Source organism: Neurospora crassa, linkage group V (genome assembly GCF_000182925.2).
Source record: "Neurospora crassa OR74A linkage group V, whole genome shotgun sequence".
NCBI lineage: Eukaryota > Fungi > Ascomycota > Sordariomycetes > Sordariales > Sordariaceae > Neurospora > Neurospora crassa.
The window spans coordinates 27196-45726 of NC_026505.1; the positions used below are offsets into that span (position 1 = coordinate 27196).

At 53.6% G+C, this 18531-nt stretch overlaps 6 protein-coding genes across 7 annotated transcripts; 2 read left to right on the forward strand and 4 right to left on the reverse strand.

The window, feature by feature from the left end:
- The first annotated feature begins 786 nt into the window (after positions 1-786).
- NCU08879 (hypothetical protein) lies at positions 787-4798 on the forward strand. Its single transcript, XM_955517.3, has 2 exons — positions 787-982; positions 1031-4798. Exons 1-2 carry the CDS (start codon positions 878-880, stop codon positions 4406-4408), a joined length of 3483 nt encoding a protein of 1160 aa, XP_960610.3. The 5' UTR covers positions 787-877; the 3' UTR covers positions 4409-4798.
- Positions 4799-5519: 721 nt separating this feature from the next.
- On the reverse strand, positions 5520-7291 carry NCU10861 (hypothetical protein). The gene is made up of 2 exons (XM_001727988.2): positions 6998-7291; positions 5520-6308 (listed from the first exon to the last, which is right to left on the reverse strand). Exons 1-2 carry the CDS (start codon positions 7209-7211, stop codon positions 5797-5799), a joined length of 726 nt encoding a protein of 241 aa, XP_001728040.1. The 5' UTR covers positions 7212-7291; the 3' UTR covers positions 5520-5796.
- A 397-nt stretch (positions 7292-7688) lies between these two features.
- Positions 7689-10967, reverse strand: NCU08878 (TEM1). Its single transcript, XM_955578.3, has 4 exons — positions 9351-10967; positions 9215-9289; positions 7874-9162; positions 7689-7782 (listed from the first exon to the last, which is right to left on the reverse strand). Exons 1-3 carry the CDS (start codon positions 10119-10121, stop codon positions 9064-9066), a joined length of 945 nt encoding a protein of 314 aa, XP_960671.3. The 5' UTR covers positions 10122-10967; the 3' UTR covers positions 7689-7782; positions 7874-9063.
- A 949-nt stretch (positions 10968-11916) lies between these two features.
- On the forward strand, positions 11917-13585 carry NCU08877 (glycine cleavage system H protein). Its single transcript, XM_955577.3, has 2 exons — positions 11917-12464; positions 12607-13585. Exons 1-2 carry the CDS (start codon positions 12359-12361, stop codon positions 13008-13010), a joined length of 510 nt encoding a protein of 169 aa, XP_960670.1. The 5' UTR covers positions 11917-12358; the 3' UTR covers positions 13011-13585.
- On the reverse strand, positions 13240-14788 carry NCU10292. Of its 2 annotated transcripts, XM_011396479.1 has the most exons (2): positions 14637-14788; positions 13240-14572 (listed from the first exon to the last, which is right to left on the reverse strand). In XM_011396479.1, the coding sequence occupies exon 2, from the start codon at positions 14486-14488 to the stop codon at positions 13475-13477; it is 1014 nt and encodes a 337-aa protein (XP_011394781.1). In that variant the 5' UTR covers positions 14489-14572; positions 14637-14788; the 3' UTR covers positions 13240-13474. The 2 variants fall into 2 exon arrangements, with proteins under 2 accessions (XP_011394781.1, XP_011394782.1); XM_011396480.1 differs by having other exon boundaries at positions 13240-14788.
- Positions 14789-15090: 302 nt separating this feature from the next.
- NCU10291 (hypothetical protein) lies at positions 15091-17662 on the reverse strand (the record flags this gene model as incomplete). The annotated part of the gene is made up of 3 exons (XM_001727986.2): positions 15091-16092; positions 16135-17332; positions 17395-17662. The coding sequence occupies 3 exons, from the start codon at positions 17660-17662 to the stop codon at positions 15384-15386; spliced, it is 2175 nt and encodes a 724-aa protein (XP_001728038.2). The 3' UTR covers positions 15091-15383.
- Positions 17663-18531: the final 869 nt, after the last annotated feature.

Sequence of the window (18531 nt, forward strand, 5' to 3'; positions counted from 1 at the left end):
GCAGTACCAGCACAGGGAAGCCGACAAAAGGCTCGTTTGTCCGAAAACATCAAAGTTGACATGCACGCGTTCCCTTGGCTCAATGACGCAATCACACCCAGGCCAGCATGTGACATCACAAATTCGCAGCATTACAGATTTCCATTCACAATGCCCGCCCGCGTTGGAAGATGAACAAATATGGCACTTGGTTTGAGCTTGGGAAAACGGTAGCGATAAGGCTGTATTATTCCATCGGCCTGTGTCACTTGTAAATGCTTTTTGGGTGGTAGGTAGCTGAGTGTCACAACATGTGTTCGTGTTAAGCTTCGTTGATCAAACCTGCTTTTGGAAGTCCGGCTGACGAAGGGCTTCCTTGCCAGGCCGAATCCAAGTGGAGAAGGCAACACTCCCGTCCGCAGCGGCACAGGCACAAGTGGGGTTGCGCGGGTATGGGGGTGGCTGTATATGTGGCTAGAGCTGTGGCTGAACTGTGGTGCAAGCGGAGCAGGGGCAATGACGTGCTGCCGTGCGTGTTTTATCTTATCACAGACTGGCTGTTCAAGTAGCACAAGTGAGTGCACGTGACAGCGCGCTTCTGTCGCGCCGCCACACCGTGCTTCTCAACTTTCCCTTCCATGGTGCAATCAATCAATCCCTCTCAACAACCTTGACGGCAAACCAGCAAGCCACGGTCTCGATTGAGCAAAAAGTCAACCCTGAAATGTTTGCGCGGCAAGGGTGGAAATTGCCCAGACCGCTCGCACAACTTTGGCCTGTCCGGACACAGTGTGCTCGAATCGGATGCGAGTGATAGGGTGACAGCATCCGCGCATAGGTGCATCCGTTGGCAACCTACACACATTAGCGTCGACCCTTGGGCCACTGAAACGTCACCATGTCCGACGCGCTCAAGGACATCCGCGACGACCCCAACGCGACCAGATCCCTCGACACCCAAGCTGTCTTTGATGATTACATGAAAACCTACGGCGCCGGCCAGGTATGTTCTCAGCCACTTCTCGCTTTGGCGACCTGCTAACTTTCTCAGACAAGCAACATCCGCCCGCCGGCAACAATCTCGCACTCGTCATCGTCCTCCAAAACATCCTCGGCGCCATCTCTCACGATGAACAAACCACCGAGAAAACAAAGAGATGAGGATCTGTTACCTCCCCTGACACAGTCGGAGGAGGACCGCATACGCAACTCTCGCCCGGCCGACGACCTCACCGAGAACAAGCCGCTCGACATGGAGGCGTACCGCGCGTGGAAGGCCCGACAGGCCGCAGAACGCAAACGAGAACGAGAAGAGGCCAAGAAGCCAAAGGTCTCCTGGTTCAAGCCCTCGCAACTCTTGGTCATGGCCGCTCAGTGGGAGCAGGAGGAAAAGGAAAGACAAAAGAAAAAGAAGGAAGAGCAGGAGAAGCGGGAAGCCGAAGAAAAAGCGCGCCAAGAAGCCCAAGAAAACCTCGAGAGGGAGGAAAAGATGCGAGCCCAAGAGACTGACAGAGCAGAGGAGCAGAAGCAGGCCGAAACTCAACCTTCGGCTCATTCCAACGACACAACTCAGTCGAACGGCGGAAGGAGCTACGACAGGTATGCTGCTTCAGCGTCACAGGCAAAAACCAGAGGTACTCTTCGAAGCTCGCCAAAGCTTGGCCCAAGCAGCCCTTCTCTGGAGCCAGCCTCTGTTACGACAGCCGTTCCCGAGCCGCGAGCATCGCGACTTCTCGACACTCCGGCCACCAACAAAACCACCTCGACGACGACACAGGATGGGTCAGGTCGCGTTGACTTTGGCAGCATCGCGCGCCTGCGGAACATGCACTCGCAGAAACAACAGGCCTCGCCTGCCCAGCAGGTGCCCGAGACTCCCGTCTCAGACAACAATCCGTTCCGCCAAAGCAAATCCCAACTACTTGGTCCTTCGCAGCTATTTGGAGCTACCCAGTTTTCTTCTGCCACAAAAGCCCTCGCCAGTCCGACCTCTTCGCGCCCTTCCCCCTCAGATTTCATGCATCACACAGCATCACCGAATCTGGCTGTGTCGTCGCCACTGCGAGCCCGGGGTCTGCGTTCATCGCCATCGCGTAATGTACCATCAAGTCCAGCTGTCTTACCCGATGCACCTCCGCCGGGGGCAACGCAGCGAAAGCTGACGAGCTCTCATGCTGGTGCCTCGGAAGACGACATGGTGATTCCGGAATCGCCGCAAACAAAGCCGCTCAAGAAGAAGAAGAAGAAGGCTGAGCAACGCCCCTTTGCCAGCTACGAACCAATGGAGAAATCGCAGGAGCGGTGGTCGAGTCCGATAGCGGGATCAGACCCCCCAGGCCCTCCGGACGATGAAGATACAGAAACATCCATGGTCAGGCGCAGAAGGGCAAAGTTGAAGAAGAAGGCTGCCCTGGAACAGCTGACTGAGATCCGGTTTCCGCTGGTAGCCAAGTCGGATGATGTTGAGATCCCATCATCCCACAAGAACAGGCGTGGCAAAGCGAAACGAGCGACGCAAGAGCCGGAGCATGGGGATGAGGAACCAGCAATACCAAATACTGTAGAAGATTCTCAGGAACAGGGGGCCAAGCCTCCTGCGGCGCATGCTGTAGATGACGAGTCTACACAGTCTGGGCCAGATGATGATCGGGCACAGAAGCCAGACGCCGTCTTCAAGAGTCCACGACCGAGCCAGCGTCCAGCACCCAGACCTCCTTCGCCAGTTCACAAGGAACCGGTACCTGACACGTCCGGTGCGGATGCGCATCCAACAGCGAGTCCAAATGAGAATATACTTGCTGATAAATCCGCGCATGAACTGCCTTCGTCTTCTCAACTCCCGGCCTTACCAGCACCCTCCCGTGATATTCCATCTTCATCGCCGCCGGTGTTCGAAAGAAGAAGTAGAAAGAAGAGAGTCTCTTCCGGTGCAGATCAGGCAGCAAAGATACCGACGTCGGGAACGGCGAGAACAACCAAGGCAAGCGTGTCGTCGTCTGCCGTTGATGCTGCTATTCAGACAACCTCGGATCTTTCAAATCTGTCTTCCACACCCGTCGTTCCGTCAACTGCTGTACCGGCAAGAGATGCTTCTACCAGTTTCACCAGGCCTGACGTTGGTAGCTCGTCCCCGGCGCCTGTAAATAATAGCCTTAGGCGTGACGCTGCTGGGCGCCTCCCCAAACCCCTGAAGACCAGTTCGACAGAGAGCCTGCGCCATTCGGCACGTGTCGAGAGGCGGCTGTCCAGTTCTGCCGATGAACTATCCGTCTCTGGAGCCACAATACCCACGTTCGACCACAGTGTTCGCATGTCTCGCAGTTCCCTGCTCAAACCCAGCAGAACATCGTCCATGACCACTGCCTCTCAGCGTGGGTCAAAGATCTTTGAAGGCATGGCGTTTGCAATATCTTTCCAGTCAAAGCGCACAGGCGAAAGTACGGACCAGTACAATGCACGCATGGAAACTGCAACCAGCATCGAAAAACGCATCAAGCAAGCAGGCGGCCGCATTCTCGACAATGGTTTCGACGAGTTGTTCGAACCCATCCCTATCCAACCTGCCACCTCTGCCTCCAAGAACGAAGGCCACACCTCATCACCGCCATCGGACGTCGACCTACCTCTCAACAGCACCGGCCGAGACACCGGCTTCACGGCCCTCATCGCCGACGGCCACTCCCGCAAAGTCAAGTACATGCAGGCCCTTGGTCTCGGACTTCCTATCCTCGCTTCCCGCTGGGTTATTACATGCCTTTCTTCCAACTCGATAGTCGACTGGTCGCCCTACCTTCTTGCTGCCGGACAGTCCGCGTTCCTAGGAGATGCCATTCTCTCCCGGAACCTACAGCCCTATGATGCTAGGACGGCAAAGCTCGTGGAGACGGTGGCGAGAAGGGGACGGTGGCTGGGCGGGAGTAGGATACTTCTTGTCATGAGCACGAGTGGGGATAAGAAAGGAAGGAAAACCCAAAAAGAGAAGGAAAAGGAGAAGCAAGAGGAAGGGAGGAAGATGGCGTATGTTTTCTTGGCCAGAGTACTGGGGGCGGAATTGAGGCGGGTGGGCAGTTTGGATGACGCAAAGAGGGAGTTGGAAAGGGCGGAGGAGGAGGCGGAAGGCGGTAAGGGGAAACCATATGATTGGGTTTATGTGGATGGGAAGACGGATGGGGCTGAGTTGTTCGCAAGTCCGAATATCCTAGGGGTGGGTGAAAGTGATGCCGGTAGTGCTAGTGCCAGCGCCGGTGGTGGCGGGAAGAGTACAAAGAGCAAAAAGAGGAAGAGGCAGAGCGTGGGGTACGTCTATGAGCCAACCGAGGCGGAGAAGCAGCCGCCATCGAAGAGGGTCAGGACGTTGAGTGATGAGTTGGTTATTCAGAGTTTGATTTTGGGGAGGTTGATCAATGAGGAGGAGTTTGGGAGTATCTGAGGGGCGTCTTGGAAACTTGTTCTTCGCTATGAGTGGGCAAATGGGTTGGTTGGGATCAAAAGTTCGTAATACCCTCCTTGTTGCTTGATCATAGCTTTCAGTCATTTGCTTCCTTGGGTTTTGCCTTTGCGTACACGCTTGCCGTCATACTGTTGTTGGATGGGGATCATCATGGCCATGACAGAGTCAGATGGGCGTTGACAACAGTCAGAGGCACAAACCGTCATGGAAACCCAGCCAAATGCAGTCTCATATTGCAATCATAGTCATAGCGGGAGTTGCTTGCCGGAATTGGAGGTAGTTTCACAGAGCTTGCTTGTCGGATGAATATGTAATGACAGCCATCCATAAACCTATATGCTCGCTGAAGGAAAATATATCTGAAGTCGTTTACTCATGCTTCTTTGACGACGAGACCGCGCGGGCAAACTCATTACTGCATATACGTTCTCATTCTGAAATATGCCTGCGCCCTGGCCGACACCAGTGTTTGGTCCTTGCGATGGCCGCAGGTTGTAGGGGTTGAAGCCTACTTGTCTTTTGCCGCGGTTGTGAAGATGACAGATGATGCCATGACTATTCCAGTGTATATAACAACTGACCCAAGATGAATAACGCTTATCAAATGATGTATAGCGATGCCTCATGGCTCTTGCTTGATCCTCTTGGAACCAAGTTATCTGTATGAGATAATGCTTGAAGTTGGAACATATAACACGGCCTTGCGTCATGCGTGCACGCGGGAAAGGGTTACTACAGGAGAGAAGCGTGAGTGTCTAGGTGCTATAACAAAAGTGTGAAGTTGGTGATACTGGACGTGACCGTTTCTTGGTAATCCGATTTGGCTTGCTGACGTTGTCTTACTGGACGGAAAGATTTCAAATCCGGGTGATATACGTGATGACGGTCGGCTTGTCTCGTGCAGATGCCACTACCACGGCGTGGACATTGGATGAGACTCATGGGTAGACCATCCAGACAAAAAGAACGTGCGCATTGCAAAAGCTCGGAGCTATGGCTATGGATTGGCAGCTGCTCGGTATATCGGTAGCTACACTACGTAGCATAACAATAAGGGCCTTTCAGATCGCATGAAGCCTCTCCTAATATGATCCTTCTCGCTCCCAATTAGATTGTTAATACTTTCCTAATACCGTCGAACTGGCGTTATCCAAAACTGATGAACCGAAGCATGAAATAACAGTTCGATTGACTAGTCTATAAACAGCTGCCTCATAATGAGACAACTAGACAAGAAAGACCTTGGATTGATAAGGAAAACATACCATTTTTACTTCCCGTGATTTTTTTTTCCCTACTCGCCCACCTCCGCATTAACCATTACCGCCCACCCCATCCACCTCCCGAAGACACTTGGAATCCAATTACTAACAAGACTGGTCACACCTCCCAATATGATCCGACACCGGATTCAGACAGTTGCCACTACAGGCGCACAACAACTCAATCCTATTCCCCGACGTAGCCAGCGTATTGCAACTACCACCATCATTCCCTGCATTCGTCGTGTTTGACGACGACGACGACGACGACGCTGGCGCCTGTCTCGCTTGCATCATCTTTCCGGTGGTGCTATCTTGATCCATGTTCTCATGAACGGCATGGTTCATATTCATATGCGTGCGCGAAGAGAGGATGCTGAAGAACCGGGAGAGCCCCGAGATGGACTTGCCGGATGACAGTACGGGAGTGGGTGCGTCGTCGAAGTGCGGGTTCGGCGACATGGCGGAGTCTTTTGCCTTTTCCTTTTCCTTTGGGTTGGCGTTGGCGGGGAGGCAGACGTAGAGGGCTTGGATAGGGTCGGTCTTGGTTTTGCCGTTGGCGCAGTTACTCCTGGAGGCGGCGCAGTAGGCTTTGACTACATCTTCTTCTTTGAAGTCTAAGAAGGGGAGGAGATGTTAGTTGGGGTTGGAGTGTGAATTGTTAAATTGGACGTTGATAGCTGAAAGGAAGGGAAAAGAAGTGTAAGTGGGAGGGAGTAGGGTAGAGAAAGTTCTTGGCTGCTGTAGTAGTTGTCCGAAGATGAGATGCGGCGACGGCCTGGTAGGAAAAAAAGGAAGAAAAGTTAAAAAAAAATTAAAGACGAAAATATAGAAAAAAAATATAAAGGGAAGGTGAAGATAGGGTAATTGGTTTATAAAAAGAGGATAACGAAATGGTAAAGAAAGGGCGAAGAGAAGGTGAAGAGAAGGTGAAGAGAAGGTAAAGAGAAGGTAAAGAGAAGGTAAAGAGAAGGTAAAGGGAAGGTAAAGAGAAGGTAAATAAGGAAAATAAAAGGGCGAAGAGAGGGTGAAGAGAGGGTGAAGAGAAGGTGAAGAGAAGGTAAAGAGAAGGTAAAGAGAAGGTAAATAAGGGAAATAAAAGGGTAAAGAGAGGGTAAAAAGAGGGCGTAGAAAGGATAAAGATAAGTAAAAGATAGGGTAAAGGAACTATAAAGAAGAATTAAGAAGCGGGTAAATAGAGATTTTAGAGGAGAGGAAGATAGTAAGGAAAGTCGGAAGAAGAAGAAGAAAAGAGAGCGAACGGAAAGTGGATTGAAAACAAAGTTGTATCGGGTTGAAGACGTACTTTGATGATCCCTCAAGATATAACCGCAATAAGTAAACCCTTGCCCGCACAGCGCCTGGCCAGGAGGAGCCGGCGTGCTCGGAGTCCAAGTGCTTGGAGCGGTGCTCGACGGCACCGCGGCTTGCCAGAACGTCGTGCCCGATCCTGCGGTGCTCTGGCCGAGCGCTAGGCAAAAGAAGCAGGCTGCAGAGCAGAAGGCGATGAAGGACTTCATAATGCTTCGGTGTTGCTGTCGGTTTTGGGTCTTTCTGCAGCTTTGATGATCAAAATGGCCGTAGTTTGGGAAGAAGGGATGTCTCAGATGGATGCGATGATGTGATCGTAAATGCTTTTAACCTCATCCATCGGTTTTCTGTCTCTGATTACGAGCTTGGGATTCATCATCTCGGAAGGAAAGGCCGCTCAAAGAGCTTCGTTAGCCAAGCAGTGTCAAAGTCCCTCTGTTTGTCCAACGTCTTCGAGTTGCGGTGCCTCCCCAACCACAGACAACGGAACCCTTGGTCACGTCGTCGTTGTTTCACCCTTTGTGGGTGGAGGGGAAAAAAACTGCTTCCCAAGCGCAGATTCTCCGGATGTAGTCCACAGTGATCGAAACCATTGGATGATCTCGATAAGCCAGCGGAGTGGATGTTCTCGGTGAGGAAATAGAGCATGGTAGTTGGGTGTCTGGAGTTGGCTCAAGGCCGATGGATGGATCGCCATGACGTGACAGGTTAAGCATCATGCTTGTTGATGTGGCACGCGTGCGCCGAACCTGAGTCCCAAGAGTCAATGAAGGGTTTGACCTGAGCAGCTATCCTTGGTCAGCGATTGCACGGCGTCTGAGTTGGCCGGGCACGAGGTAACGAATCACGAGCAGGGCGCAGAGGGACGAACTTTTGACAACCTTACATTGTCCTCGGGTGTGATGTATCAGCCGCAAGGACGAGGATGGAATGTCTGGTAAGCCTCTGGTGTCTATGATGAGGTTCGAGTACGGTTCTCGGGGTTTGCGTATGCCTGTTCCGTTATCTACTGCGACGTCCGCAAGCGGGATTACGAGAACCACATTGGGAAGAACAACAGGTTTCGGGAAACCGATCTTGTGAGGACAGAACCTTGTAGTGTACGTCGTTTCGGTTCGCAGCCTACGTGCTCTTCCTTCTTGCAGAGGAGGAAGCTCACCTTTATGAGTTGTCCCAACCCCAGTGGCACTTTATTCAGCAGATGATTCTGGTAACGGATATATGATGTTTTGCATATACAGCCTCCGTGGCCATTTGTTTCTGGTCAAGTGGCTGGTTCTATGGTAGACCGACTGAGCACTCCATACGCCGGAAGATACATGGTGTCAGTTTTGAGGCGACACGTTGAAAAAAAATGATAGATGTCTCGGAACGTCTGCGGGGAGAGGCGGGTAGTGTTTCGTGCCATCGGCTTGGAGAGCAAGAAGAAGGCAAAGAATGTGCAGGAAAATACCGATATGTTGACTGCCAACAGGGAATTAAAACACATACTACCAAAGAATGAACATCCAGTCCCTTTCTACCTGTACCGGGGACGATGCCACGCCTGAAGGGCCAAAGGCACGCGCCCCACGTATTCCTTGCGCTCCGTATTCATAGTATAGAATACCCTTCCCCATCGTATTTCGGATTGAGATGCCCAATTTGGTATGATCGGTCCTGCGCCAGCCGTTCCTTACAACCGGACTCCAAAGACTATTATGTCTCGTTTTTATCACGACCCATGCCCATTTGCCGTCCTCCATTGTGCTTTATTTGCTAAGCCACGGACTAAATAATCACAAAATGCGATTGTCCTGATGAGTGGAGTTGCCTCGAGGGTGTTCGGGCACGGGAAAAGGGGGGAGGGGCTTCGAAGCAAATATATGCAAAGGGGACCGCGCCTCGGTATTCCGTTAATTGGGTCTCCCACGTCGCTGTCGAGTGACCGTTACAGGTACTCAACATGTGCCGTCGCTCCGACACCAGCCAGGGGTATTAATGCAAATTGCAGATCGTCGGAGGAGGCCGCTCGCACAGTTGTCGCGAAGACGGTTGACAGCGTCGAATTTACTCATCAACCTATACCGACTGGTACAAGAGAAGTGGCTCGCCAACGTTGCTAATTTCAGGAATTGTGCATTTTAGATCGAAGGCTTTGGATAGTACGATCTTGAAGATCTGCGAAACAGTCAGACCATGCACCAGTTGCGGCAAACAAAGTGTGACGTACCTTCTGGACATTGATGCTGTGACTGGTGCTGCTAAAGATCAATGCCGCACGCATGGCCTTGGCGAATCGCCGTGCCTGGAAAAGTAACGTCAGCAAGCAGGAACTTTGCCGTATACGCACAAATGACGGATCCTACCTGGTTGGAGATTTCCTCCTGCTCCTCCCGCGAAAGGTTCACAAAGTGATCGTACTTTGTGCCTACAAGGACGGGAATGGCCGTCTTGTTGAATCCTCGCCCCTGGCGGTACCATTCCTTGATGCTGTTCAACGTGCTCTTGCGGGTCAAGTCGAACATGAAGAGGATGGCTACAGCATCGTTGCACACGAGCGGCAACATATTGACGAACTCGCGTTGACCGCCAAGATCCCAGATGCTGAAGGTGATCTCGGTGTTGCGGATGCTGATGGTCTTTTCCATGAAGTTGACGCCCAGAGTCTGGATGTAGTCCTCGTCCCAACTGCCTTCGACGTATTTGACCATCAAGCTTGTCTTGCCAATCTGCGCATCACCGACCATGCCGACCTTGATCACGACATGATTGCGCCCGTTGGCTTGCTCGCTGGAACTCCCGCCGGCGGTTGTCCGCGAGCCGTTTTCTGCGGACTGGGATGGGTTCTGGCCGTCGAGCCCCGAGGGCGGTCGTGACGTTGAAGGCTGGGGTGCTGGTGGCGTGGCATATCGGTCTGAGTCGAAGTTGTCGTGTTGGGAATATGACCGTGGTGAGCTGTTGAGGTTCTGATCGAATTGCTGTTGGTAATGGCGATCTGGGAAGCCGTTTTGGTCGGGTGTTATTTGGGGTGAATCCTCCAGACCACCCATGTTGTCGTCTGGAATGTTGTTGTTGTGAGGAAGCTGAGCCTCGTTTGGGCTAATGGTTTGATCGTGATCCATCACCACGGTGTCCATGTTGCTGTTGTGGTTGTTGTTATCGAGGAACTGGTCCGGGGACCCGGCGAAGAAGGGCGATAAGTCCAGCTTGACAATGGATGAGGCCTAAGGAGGGGTAGGTAGACAGAGAGGTTCAGCCTGGGATGCTGGGTTGTCTGTGCGGGCGAGACGAAGACCAGCGGAAAGGGGTCGGACGGGAGGGATCCAGCAATCGGTTTGTCGTGGTCCGTTTGTGGTGTTTGGTGAAACCCCGTATAACGCTTTCCTCGTGGGTTCGGGCGGCAAGCGGGGGGGAGGGGCGACTGCACGAGATGGGACGAGGGGAGGGAAAAGGTTGGTCTTGGTGATTGAGACGGCGCGGTCGGATAAGTTGGCCGTTGGTTAAAAGGATGGGTATATGGCGCGTGATAGTGGTTTGTAAATGGTTGCTTGTATGTTGCTCGTTTCTTGCTTTGCTACCTGGAGACAGACAATTGTGGTTTGCCGGGTCGGCCGTGGAAGATGCAACGCAATCGGGGATCGTGCGATAAGTCGACGACTATGTAGGTATGTATGTACCTGCTGGGCACCCTGTGGGTTTGTTTCACCGAGGCTGTGGAGACTGCTGCTGACTGCGGACGGCGACGAATGGATTCCCGATGGCAGCTGAAGTGCGGGCGGAGTCGTATGTAGTGTATGTAGTGATGCTGCAGCAACGAGCTGGGGTTGGAAGATCGATGGATGGAAGTGAAGTGGGAATGGAGATGGAATATGAATGATTGATGGAAGTGGATTCAGACTGAATGCTTGCTGCTGCGAGATGCTATGCAAGGAGTCGTCGGATTGATGTTGGCGTACCTATGGCTATGTACCGACCCTCCAGAGAGGCTAGACACTCCCGCAACTGCGTGTGCAGGGCTGGCGGCGCTGACGGGCAGCAGAGTGACGATAGGTACACACGATGAAGCTAGCTGGGCACGCACGGACCAAGGGGAAGGAGCTCCAATCGAAGGGAATTGATCAGACCAAGACTCCACTTAAAGATCGCAGATTGTGGGTCCGCTAGCGCTTGGCTTGGCTGGGCTAGGCGCCTGTTTTTCGAACACTGGACTGCCCTGGGGTCCTCTCGTTGGCGTCAAGATGAGATCTCAATCCTCATGTGCGCGGCGGCGCTTGCGGCTGCTCCCTTGTCCGTTTGCCATCAAACTGTACACTAAGAAAACATTCAGCTGTGTTGACGACAAGCCCGAGCGAGCATGTGGAGATGGGTAGGCGGGCAGTGCATCCCACGTCGAACGATTTGAGTTTCCAAATTGGGCCCCGAGATATTGCTATGACAATCACGATTAAGATGAACCCCGCGCCAGAACAACATGGAAGTCCTTGACAGCTGAAGGGAGATTGGCACCCGGCAATATCAAGGCAACACAGCAGTCACGTATGTTTGAGATGATGCAGTGTGAGTGGCAGAAGGGCAAGGTGACACCGGCAGAGGGGCTTATTTCAGTTGTGTGTGGTGCACATCGGGCAACTGAACCGTTGATGAGCAAGAAAGATGGCGATAACTCCAACAAAACAATGGATGTCCACAACAAATTTCCAATATGTAAACAGAACATCCACACTCGGGCCCTTGCAGCATCTGAACCTCATCGGAAGCATCAACCTATGGCGGGCTGCATGTTGGAGCAAGCCATGGCACATCACTCCCCTTGCGCCTTTCCAACGTCTTTGCCTATTGCCCATTGAACCGACGGACTGCTCACACCCTCCCGCGCCGAGTGCCATGCTGCCTCAGCTCCTTGCCAAGGGGTGCAGTGGGCACTCAAAACAGTGGACACTCACTCCATCCATTTGCAAGTCCGGTCTGCCATGTGTTGCCCGGTGACGTGCTTTTGTTTTTCTTCAGTTGATCTTTCCCCAGATCCGGCCCGTTCCACCTTGATGGCCCGGCTATGGTTTGCTTTTTGGTGCGCTTACATAATATGGGTTGCATTCGACATCTCCCGCTGCTCGGTTCTGTGGTCTTGGCAAGCCGGCCTTGACAGCTGCTGGCCCCGAGTCTAGCCGTTTGTCGGGTGGCCGGCACTTTGTTTTCGTCATTCGATAGTACCGCGGATGTACCCCGGGTCCCGTCTCTGTCTGTGCCTTTTTCTGACTTGTGGCCGGTGCATAGGTTGGATTGAGCACTAACAACTACTTGCGACACCACCAAGCGACGCCGATATACACGCCTTCCGTCCACCCCCCCTCCGCCCAAACCACCGACCGTCACAATGGCCTCCATTGCTCGCTGCCTCCGGATTGCTCGTCCTTCCGTCGTTTCTGCTTTCGCCCAGAGCTCCGTCCGCATTGCGCGTCCCTTCTCTGTTACTGCCAACAGTGAGCCACCCGTTCCCGTCTCCATCAGCCGATGCGCTTCCCGATAAGCGGAGTCATCCTTTGCGACAATGATTCACACAACCACAACACATGGCGCGCACAATCGCAACAACATGCTAACTAACACAACCACAACAAACAGATGAGCTAAGGAAGTACACCCGCGAGCACGAGTGGATCGAGCTCTCCGACGACAAGAAGACTGGTTACGTTGGCATCAGCTCCTACGCCGCCAAGGCCCTCGGCGACGTCGTCTTCGTCGAGCTCCCCGAGGAGGGCAAGGAGGTCCACGCTGGCGATGCCCTTGGCGCCGTCGAGTCCGTCAAGTCTGCCGCCGACATCAACGCCCCCGTCAGCTGCAAGGTCATTGCTAGCAACTTGACCCTCGAGGAGAGCCCTTCGACCATCAACAAGGTTCCCGAGGACCACTCTGCCAGCGGCGGTTGGGTCGCCAAGGTCCAGGTTACCGACCAGGGCATTGCCGATCTCGAGAAGCTCATGGACGAGGAGGCCTACAAGGAGTTCACTGCCGCCGAGGACCACTAAACATAACGCAAGAGATTCAAAATCATGGGGGGCGCCGCTTGACGGGAAAAAGATTAATGACGCTTGGTGTATATTGGCTATTTATGACGGAACCCGGGGAAATGGTTACGGGGATCAACTCAATTTCGGACAGTTCAACCTGCTTTTAGACAAACGACATGGGGGGCCCAACAAAGTACGCCTAAAGAAGTATTTTGTCATATCATCACACGGCGAAGGGCGGTGTTTGGTAGTTTTATGCATACATCGAATTGGAGTTAAATCGGGATAAGCATGCATGCAATGGAACGCATCAGAGTATCATACCAAGATTATGTACATGCATGGAAAACATTCAGCAGATCGTAGAAACCCACGGTTGCGCCTCGCATACCTCTCAACTTTTGGTTCGCCCGCAAAAAAAACCTCGCGCCATCTTTTCATCCTTCTCTATCGTACACAAAACACCATCAGAGAACAAACATTCAGAGATCACCAATCTTGAGTGCACCCCCCGAGGCACGACCCTGGTTGACAAAGTCCAGAATCTTCTGCGCGCCCCTCTTAGCCAGATCCTCCGCCAGCTTCTGACCCATGGCCTCGGCTTCCTCAATCGTCTTGATTACCTCGACGCTCTGCCCATCCACACTCTCCTTTCCATCCAAGCTGACCACCGTCACCTTCAACTGCAACTGATCCTCGCCCACCCACTTGGTCTCAACACCAATCGGCACACTGCACCCGCCCTCCAAGGTCCTCATGACGGCGCGCTCCGCAAACGTCGCCACCATGGTCTTCTCATGACACAAGGGCTTGATGATCTCCAGCGTCTTCTCATCGCCCTCCCTGATCTCCATGGCCAGCGCGCCCTGTCCGACCGCATGCAACATGCCTCCCCCTTCCGTCGTCGAATCCAACCACTGCGCAATCCGCTCGTCGTAGCCCATCCTCAACAACCCCGCCGCGGCCAGGATGATGCAGTCATAATCCTCCTCGTCGCACTTTCTCATTCTCGTCTCGATATTGCCGCGTACGTCCTTGAACACCAAGCCGGGGTACCGTCTGCGCAGCTGGGCCGCGCGGCGCACCGACGAAGTACCCACGATGGCGCCCTCGGGCAGGTCAGCCAGAGACTTGTACTTCCCTTGCTCGGCCCACTTCTTCTTCATCACCACCACGTCCCGCGGATCCTCGCGCTCCGTCACCACGCCGATTTTACCGCCCTCGGGCAGGGTGGTGGGCATGTCCTTGAGGCAGTGCACGATAAAGTCGACTTCCTTGTTGAACAGCTTGGCTTCGAGCTCGTTGGTCCAGAGGCCCTTGCCGAGGGAGGGCAGAGAGGCCGTTTGGTTCTTGTCGCCGAGGGTGGCGAGGGCGTGCACTTGAAAGTGGACGTTGGGGTGGTGAGGCTGGAGGGCGGCAATGACGAGGTCGACTTGTCGGAGGGCGAGGGCCGAGCGGCGGGTGCCGATGTGGACTGTTTCTTTTTGTTCGGACATTGTGATGATGATTTGGTGGTTGAGGGTGAAGGTGATGGGTGAGTGAGTGTGGTTGCAAAACAATCCTGAGGAATATCTTCTTGTCTGAACGAGATGTTTGGACTAGTGAGATAACAAAGATCTGAAAATCCTCTGCGCGACAACTCACTGCAGTTAACGCTTGGTCAAGTCAGGCGGCGCAACACGTTCGGTCGTGAATCTGGGGAAGGCCAGGAAGTCGTCTCAGGAATTCGGAATGCGACAAGAGGGGCAACCGCGCAAGCTGGAGCCGGGGACAGCGGGAACCACCCCGCCGCCAAGACCTCGGACAGGGGAAAGTTTAGATGTCGCGGACTGACCCACTTTGTCAGACGGAGCCGGTGGGGTCAAGTCCGCTGCCCCCGGCACCGGGACAAAAGGCTTCTCCGCCCTCACTGCCGGACAGCATCGGTCGGCACGGGCGGCCACACCCCAGCAAGGTCGAGAGGGTAGGCTAGAAAGTAGAGGGTAGGTGAGCATAAAACGCAAATCAAACCATTTCACACACAACGCTGGTCACACTTGTTCACAACATTTGGGTCACTCCCACCCGACCCAGCTCACAACCACCCCGAAACTTCAACTGGAAAAGATAACGATTCCTCGGATTTTTCGTAGGTAATCTGACGCTAATGATTAAGACTAATGATTAGAGCTTTTTGTTTGCAAGTAGAGGTATCCGTTTGTCTGTTTTCCAACCCACTCATCTCTATCATCGATCCCGTTATTATCCTAGGTGTTTCCCGAGCATTCCTCATCCAAGAGCGTGACCATTTTGCACAGAGTGCAGTGCCTTACACCCTGCTCGGCCCCACCAACGTCTCTCGTTCTGTCTCGTTCCCATTCAGGTCTTGCACTCCTTCAAAAACCCACCAGCTCACGACTTATTCCCATTTTCCCGCTCCGCCGCCTTCCTATTACCCTCCAAAAAGTGCTCCAACAATTGATGCGCCCTGGTCCCGATGCTGATACTGGACGCGCTCAAAGCTGGACTAGCCGCCGCCAGTCTCTTGGGCGGAGGGCTCCTCGGTTCCGGGCTCTTCGCCAACGGAGTCACCGGTCCTGTTGGCGCTCTCACATCCGCCGCCAAATCATGGACATTTTCTAGATGCTTCGGCGTACCAACACGACTATCGTGGCGAAGGGAATGAGGTCTTCCACCCATCAGGCCTCCACGCCTCGATCCTAGACCCGGACTCGCGGTTCTGACGTCTGCGGCCAGGTTGCGATTTTCGCGATCAGCACTGGGACTGGGCGTAGCGGTTTGCCGGTCTTCAAGGCGATTATGCGGTCGCACCAAGGCTGGAGGAGTCGGGACACGCTGGTCCAAGTGGATGCCGGGTTTAAAAGGGCTGTCGCTTCTCGGCACCGCGAGTCGCTTGTCCTCGGTGAATTCGTGGTTGCGGATCGAGATCGGTTTGGGCGAGTTGATGCGAGGATCCGACTCGATGGGGTGATCTTTGATCCTGGCGGCGGCCAGAGCAACCTTGGCATCCATGTGCGGACCATGTGCTTCTGGCTGATCCGGCAAGGGAACAACCGTATTGGTGCCGGAATCGTGTGCTTCAGCTTGCGGAGGGAGGAAACTGTTGCCCACATCATGAGGTTGTGAACGACCTACGTCCTACGCTAGTTGCTCGTCGATGTTAAGCCGGTGGCGGGTATCTCTGGGAGGAAGAGTATCGAGTTGGGGGTCTTGGGAATTATCGTGAGGACGATCACCGACCTGCGCTTCGTCTGCCTCGTCCTGGATCGTTTCTGCAATTGAAGTCTCCGCCTCCTCGACGGTGACCACCTTGGGAGATTGGTTCGCCACGTCACGAAGGGCGGTAAGCTGCCCGAGAGCGGATGGCTTCATATTCGGTGTTTCGGAGTGTGAAGAGGAAGGGAATGCACCAGGGAGTTGTGGCAGTTGGGAAGGAACGTCAGAGGAGCCTGCAGGTACGGTTGCGGGTGGCATAGCTGGGGTGTCAAATGCACCAGGCAACTGCGGAAGCCGAGGAGGAGCATCGAGTGTGCTACTTGGGGCTGCGTCTGGGATTTTGGAGAACATCTCGTCGGCAGAGGGCGCATCAAACTCCTCGGAGAAGCGCGACTTGCGGGCTGGGGTATTTGATTGCACTGGCACTTCCAACCGATCAGTGTCCGGGCCTCGGCCGTTGCCGTATCTGTCGTGGTCACGAGTTGGGGTTGGCGCCTGGATGGGGGCATCGCTGGTGGTGACATGCATCACGGGTGGGCTTGTCGTCCTCTGGAAGGTGTTCATTGCTGGGCCCAAGGTGGTGCTCTTATTCCTTTCTTCACCAGCTTGGTTGTCTGCTTCTTCGATGGGAGTGAGCGTCCCTTCTCTGCTGCGTCGTTGGTTGACAGTCGAAGGGCCACCCTCGGTCCTAGGGCTAAAAGAAGATTGAGAGACATGACCGCCTTCAGCAGGGTACGACGCAGCCACATTGGGTGCATTTCCCTGCCCCGGTTCGTGGAAGTGTACTTCTCGCAGAGCGGGTTGTCCGTCCGGCGGCGATGAGATTTCCGGAGACGCGATTGGCTTCAAAATGCCTCGGGGGGTAGTCATCCGCGGCTCCGACTTGTAGCCATCGGGCTTGATGGCAAAGATGGGCTGGTAGTCCTCGCCAAGGGGTCTCGGGGGAGGAAGATCGGCCTCTTGTTTCATACCCTCACGCTGGCGGATCTCGAGGTCATTTCGAATTAGGGAACATGGCTGGCAGAAAATCCCTCTGGTCATGTCGTCTCCTGCTGTGCCCTTAATGCCGTACTTTTGACGGATCCTGGTCGTCTCTCTACCGGTGTAGATGCCGCTGCCGATACCTTGTTATTGTTAACCAATGGTCACAGTACGAGCGTCAGAAAAGGGTAAGTGTGAGACGTACAGAAACCCCCAGTGCACAACCCGAAGAACTTCCAACAAGTGGGGTTGAAGTCTTTGTAATCGGTGAGGTCGAGAGGATCTCGACCCTGTTTGATCAAGTCCAATCGATAGCGTGTGTGGGCGAACATGTCACAGGGGAGGAAACAAGCTCGGGGACAGTCATCATTGTCGCCGGGATCGTAGAGACTGATTTTCCAGTCATTGTCTGGTATTTCCGGCGGCCTGGACGAGATGCTCTCTGGTTTGGTCGACATCTCTCGGTCCTCCATTATGAGGGTGAGCGCGAATGGGGGAGATGACCGGATGTGCGGAAAATAATGATACTGGATTTGTGAAGGGATTATGCCGGGAAGATGGTTGCCGGCAAATGAGTGGCTGGGATGAACTGGAGAAGTGTTCCGCGAAGGAGGATGGCGGTTTGACAGGGCGAGGTGAAGATGTGGTAAGTTGCTATTTCAAGCACACATGTTTTATCTGGTTGTCATGTGTTCTTGCCTCGTACTTGGTGTTTTGATCCGTGAGAGGTAGGTGTCGGCATTGAGTTGCGCTTGCACCGACTCCCCATGTGTCGAACTCTCCAGGGTCGATTGACATTGCGTCATCGAAGCTTATCTGGGATGTCCGCGCTCACGGAGAAGCATACAAAGTCAAATATTTGACAGATATAGAAGTAAGTACTTACGCGCTCACTCATCCGTTCTTGCACGAGGCTAAATTATGCCTTCCCTCGTTTACACCCAGTTAAACGTCCACCACTTCATCCCCTGCCAATGGCCTTTTCGGTCGAGCTCGAACCGGGTAGTGAACCGGATAGGCCGGACTTGCTGCTTGTAGAATCTCTTGGTTCCGACAATGGCTCTGGCGAGGGTGCAGCGGCTTAGATTTTGCATCCGATGGATTTTCCAAGACTGTCGCCAAATGCCCGGCCAACTGCAAGGTGGGCCATACCAGTCGGCATGAGTTTTCGTCAAGTTCATGTGAATGTAGCTGGGTTCACTCACCTTGTCATCTTTCAGCTCGTTCCTTCAATGACTGCTTGGAGCTGCTTTCATCATCCGTCTTGAAGTCCATGTTCTTGCTGTCCTAGTTGGTCTTTCTCAGCTTCTCGTTGTCGTGTGTTTGCTTCGCCCTGGCCTCT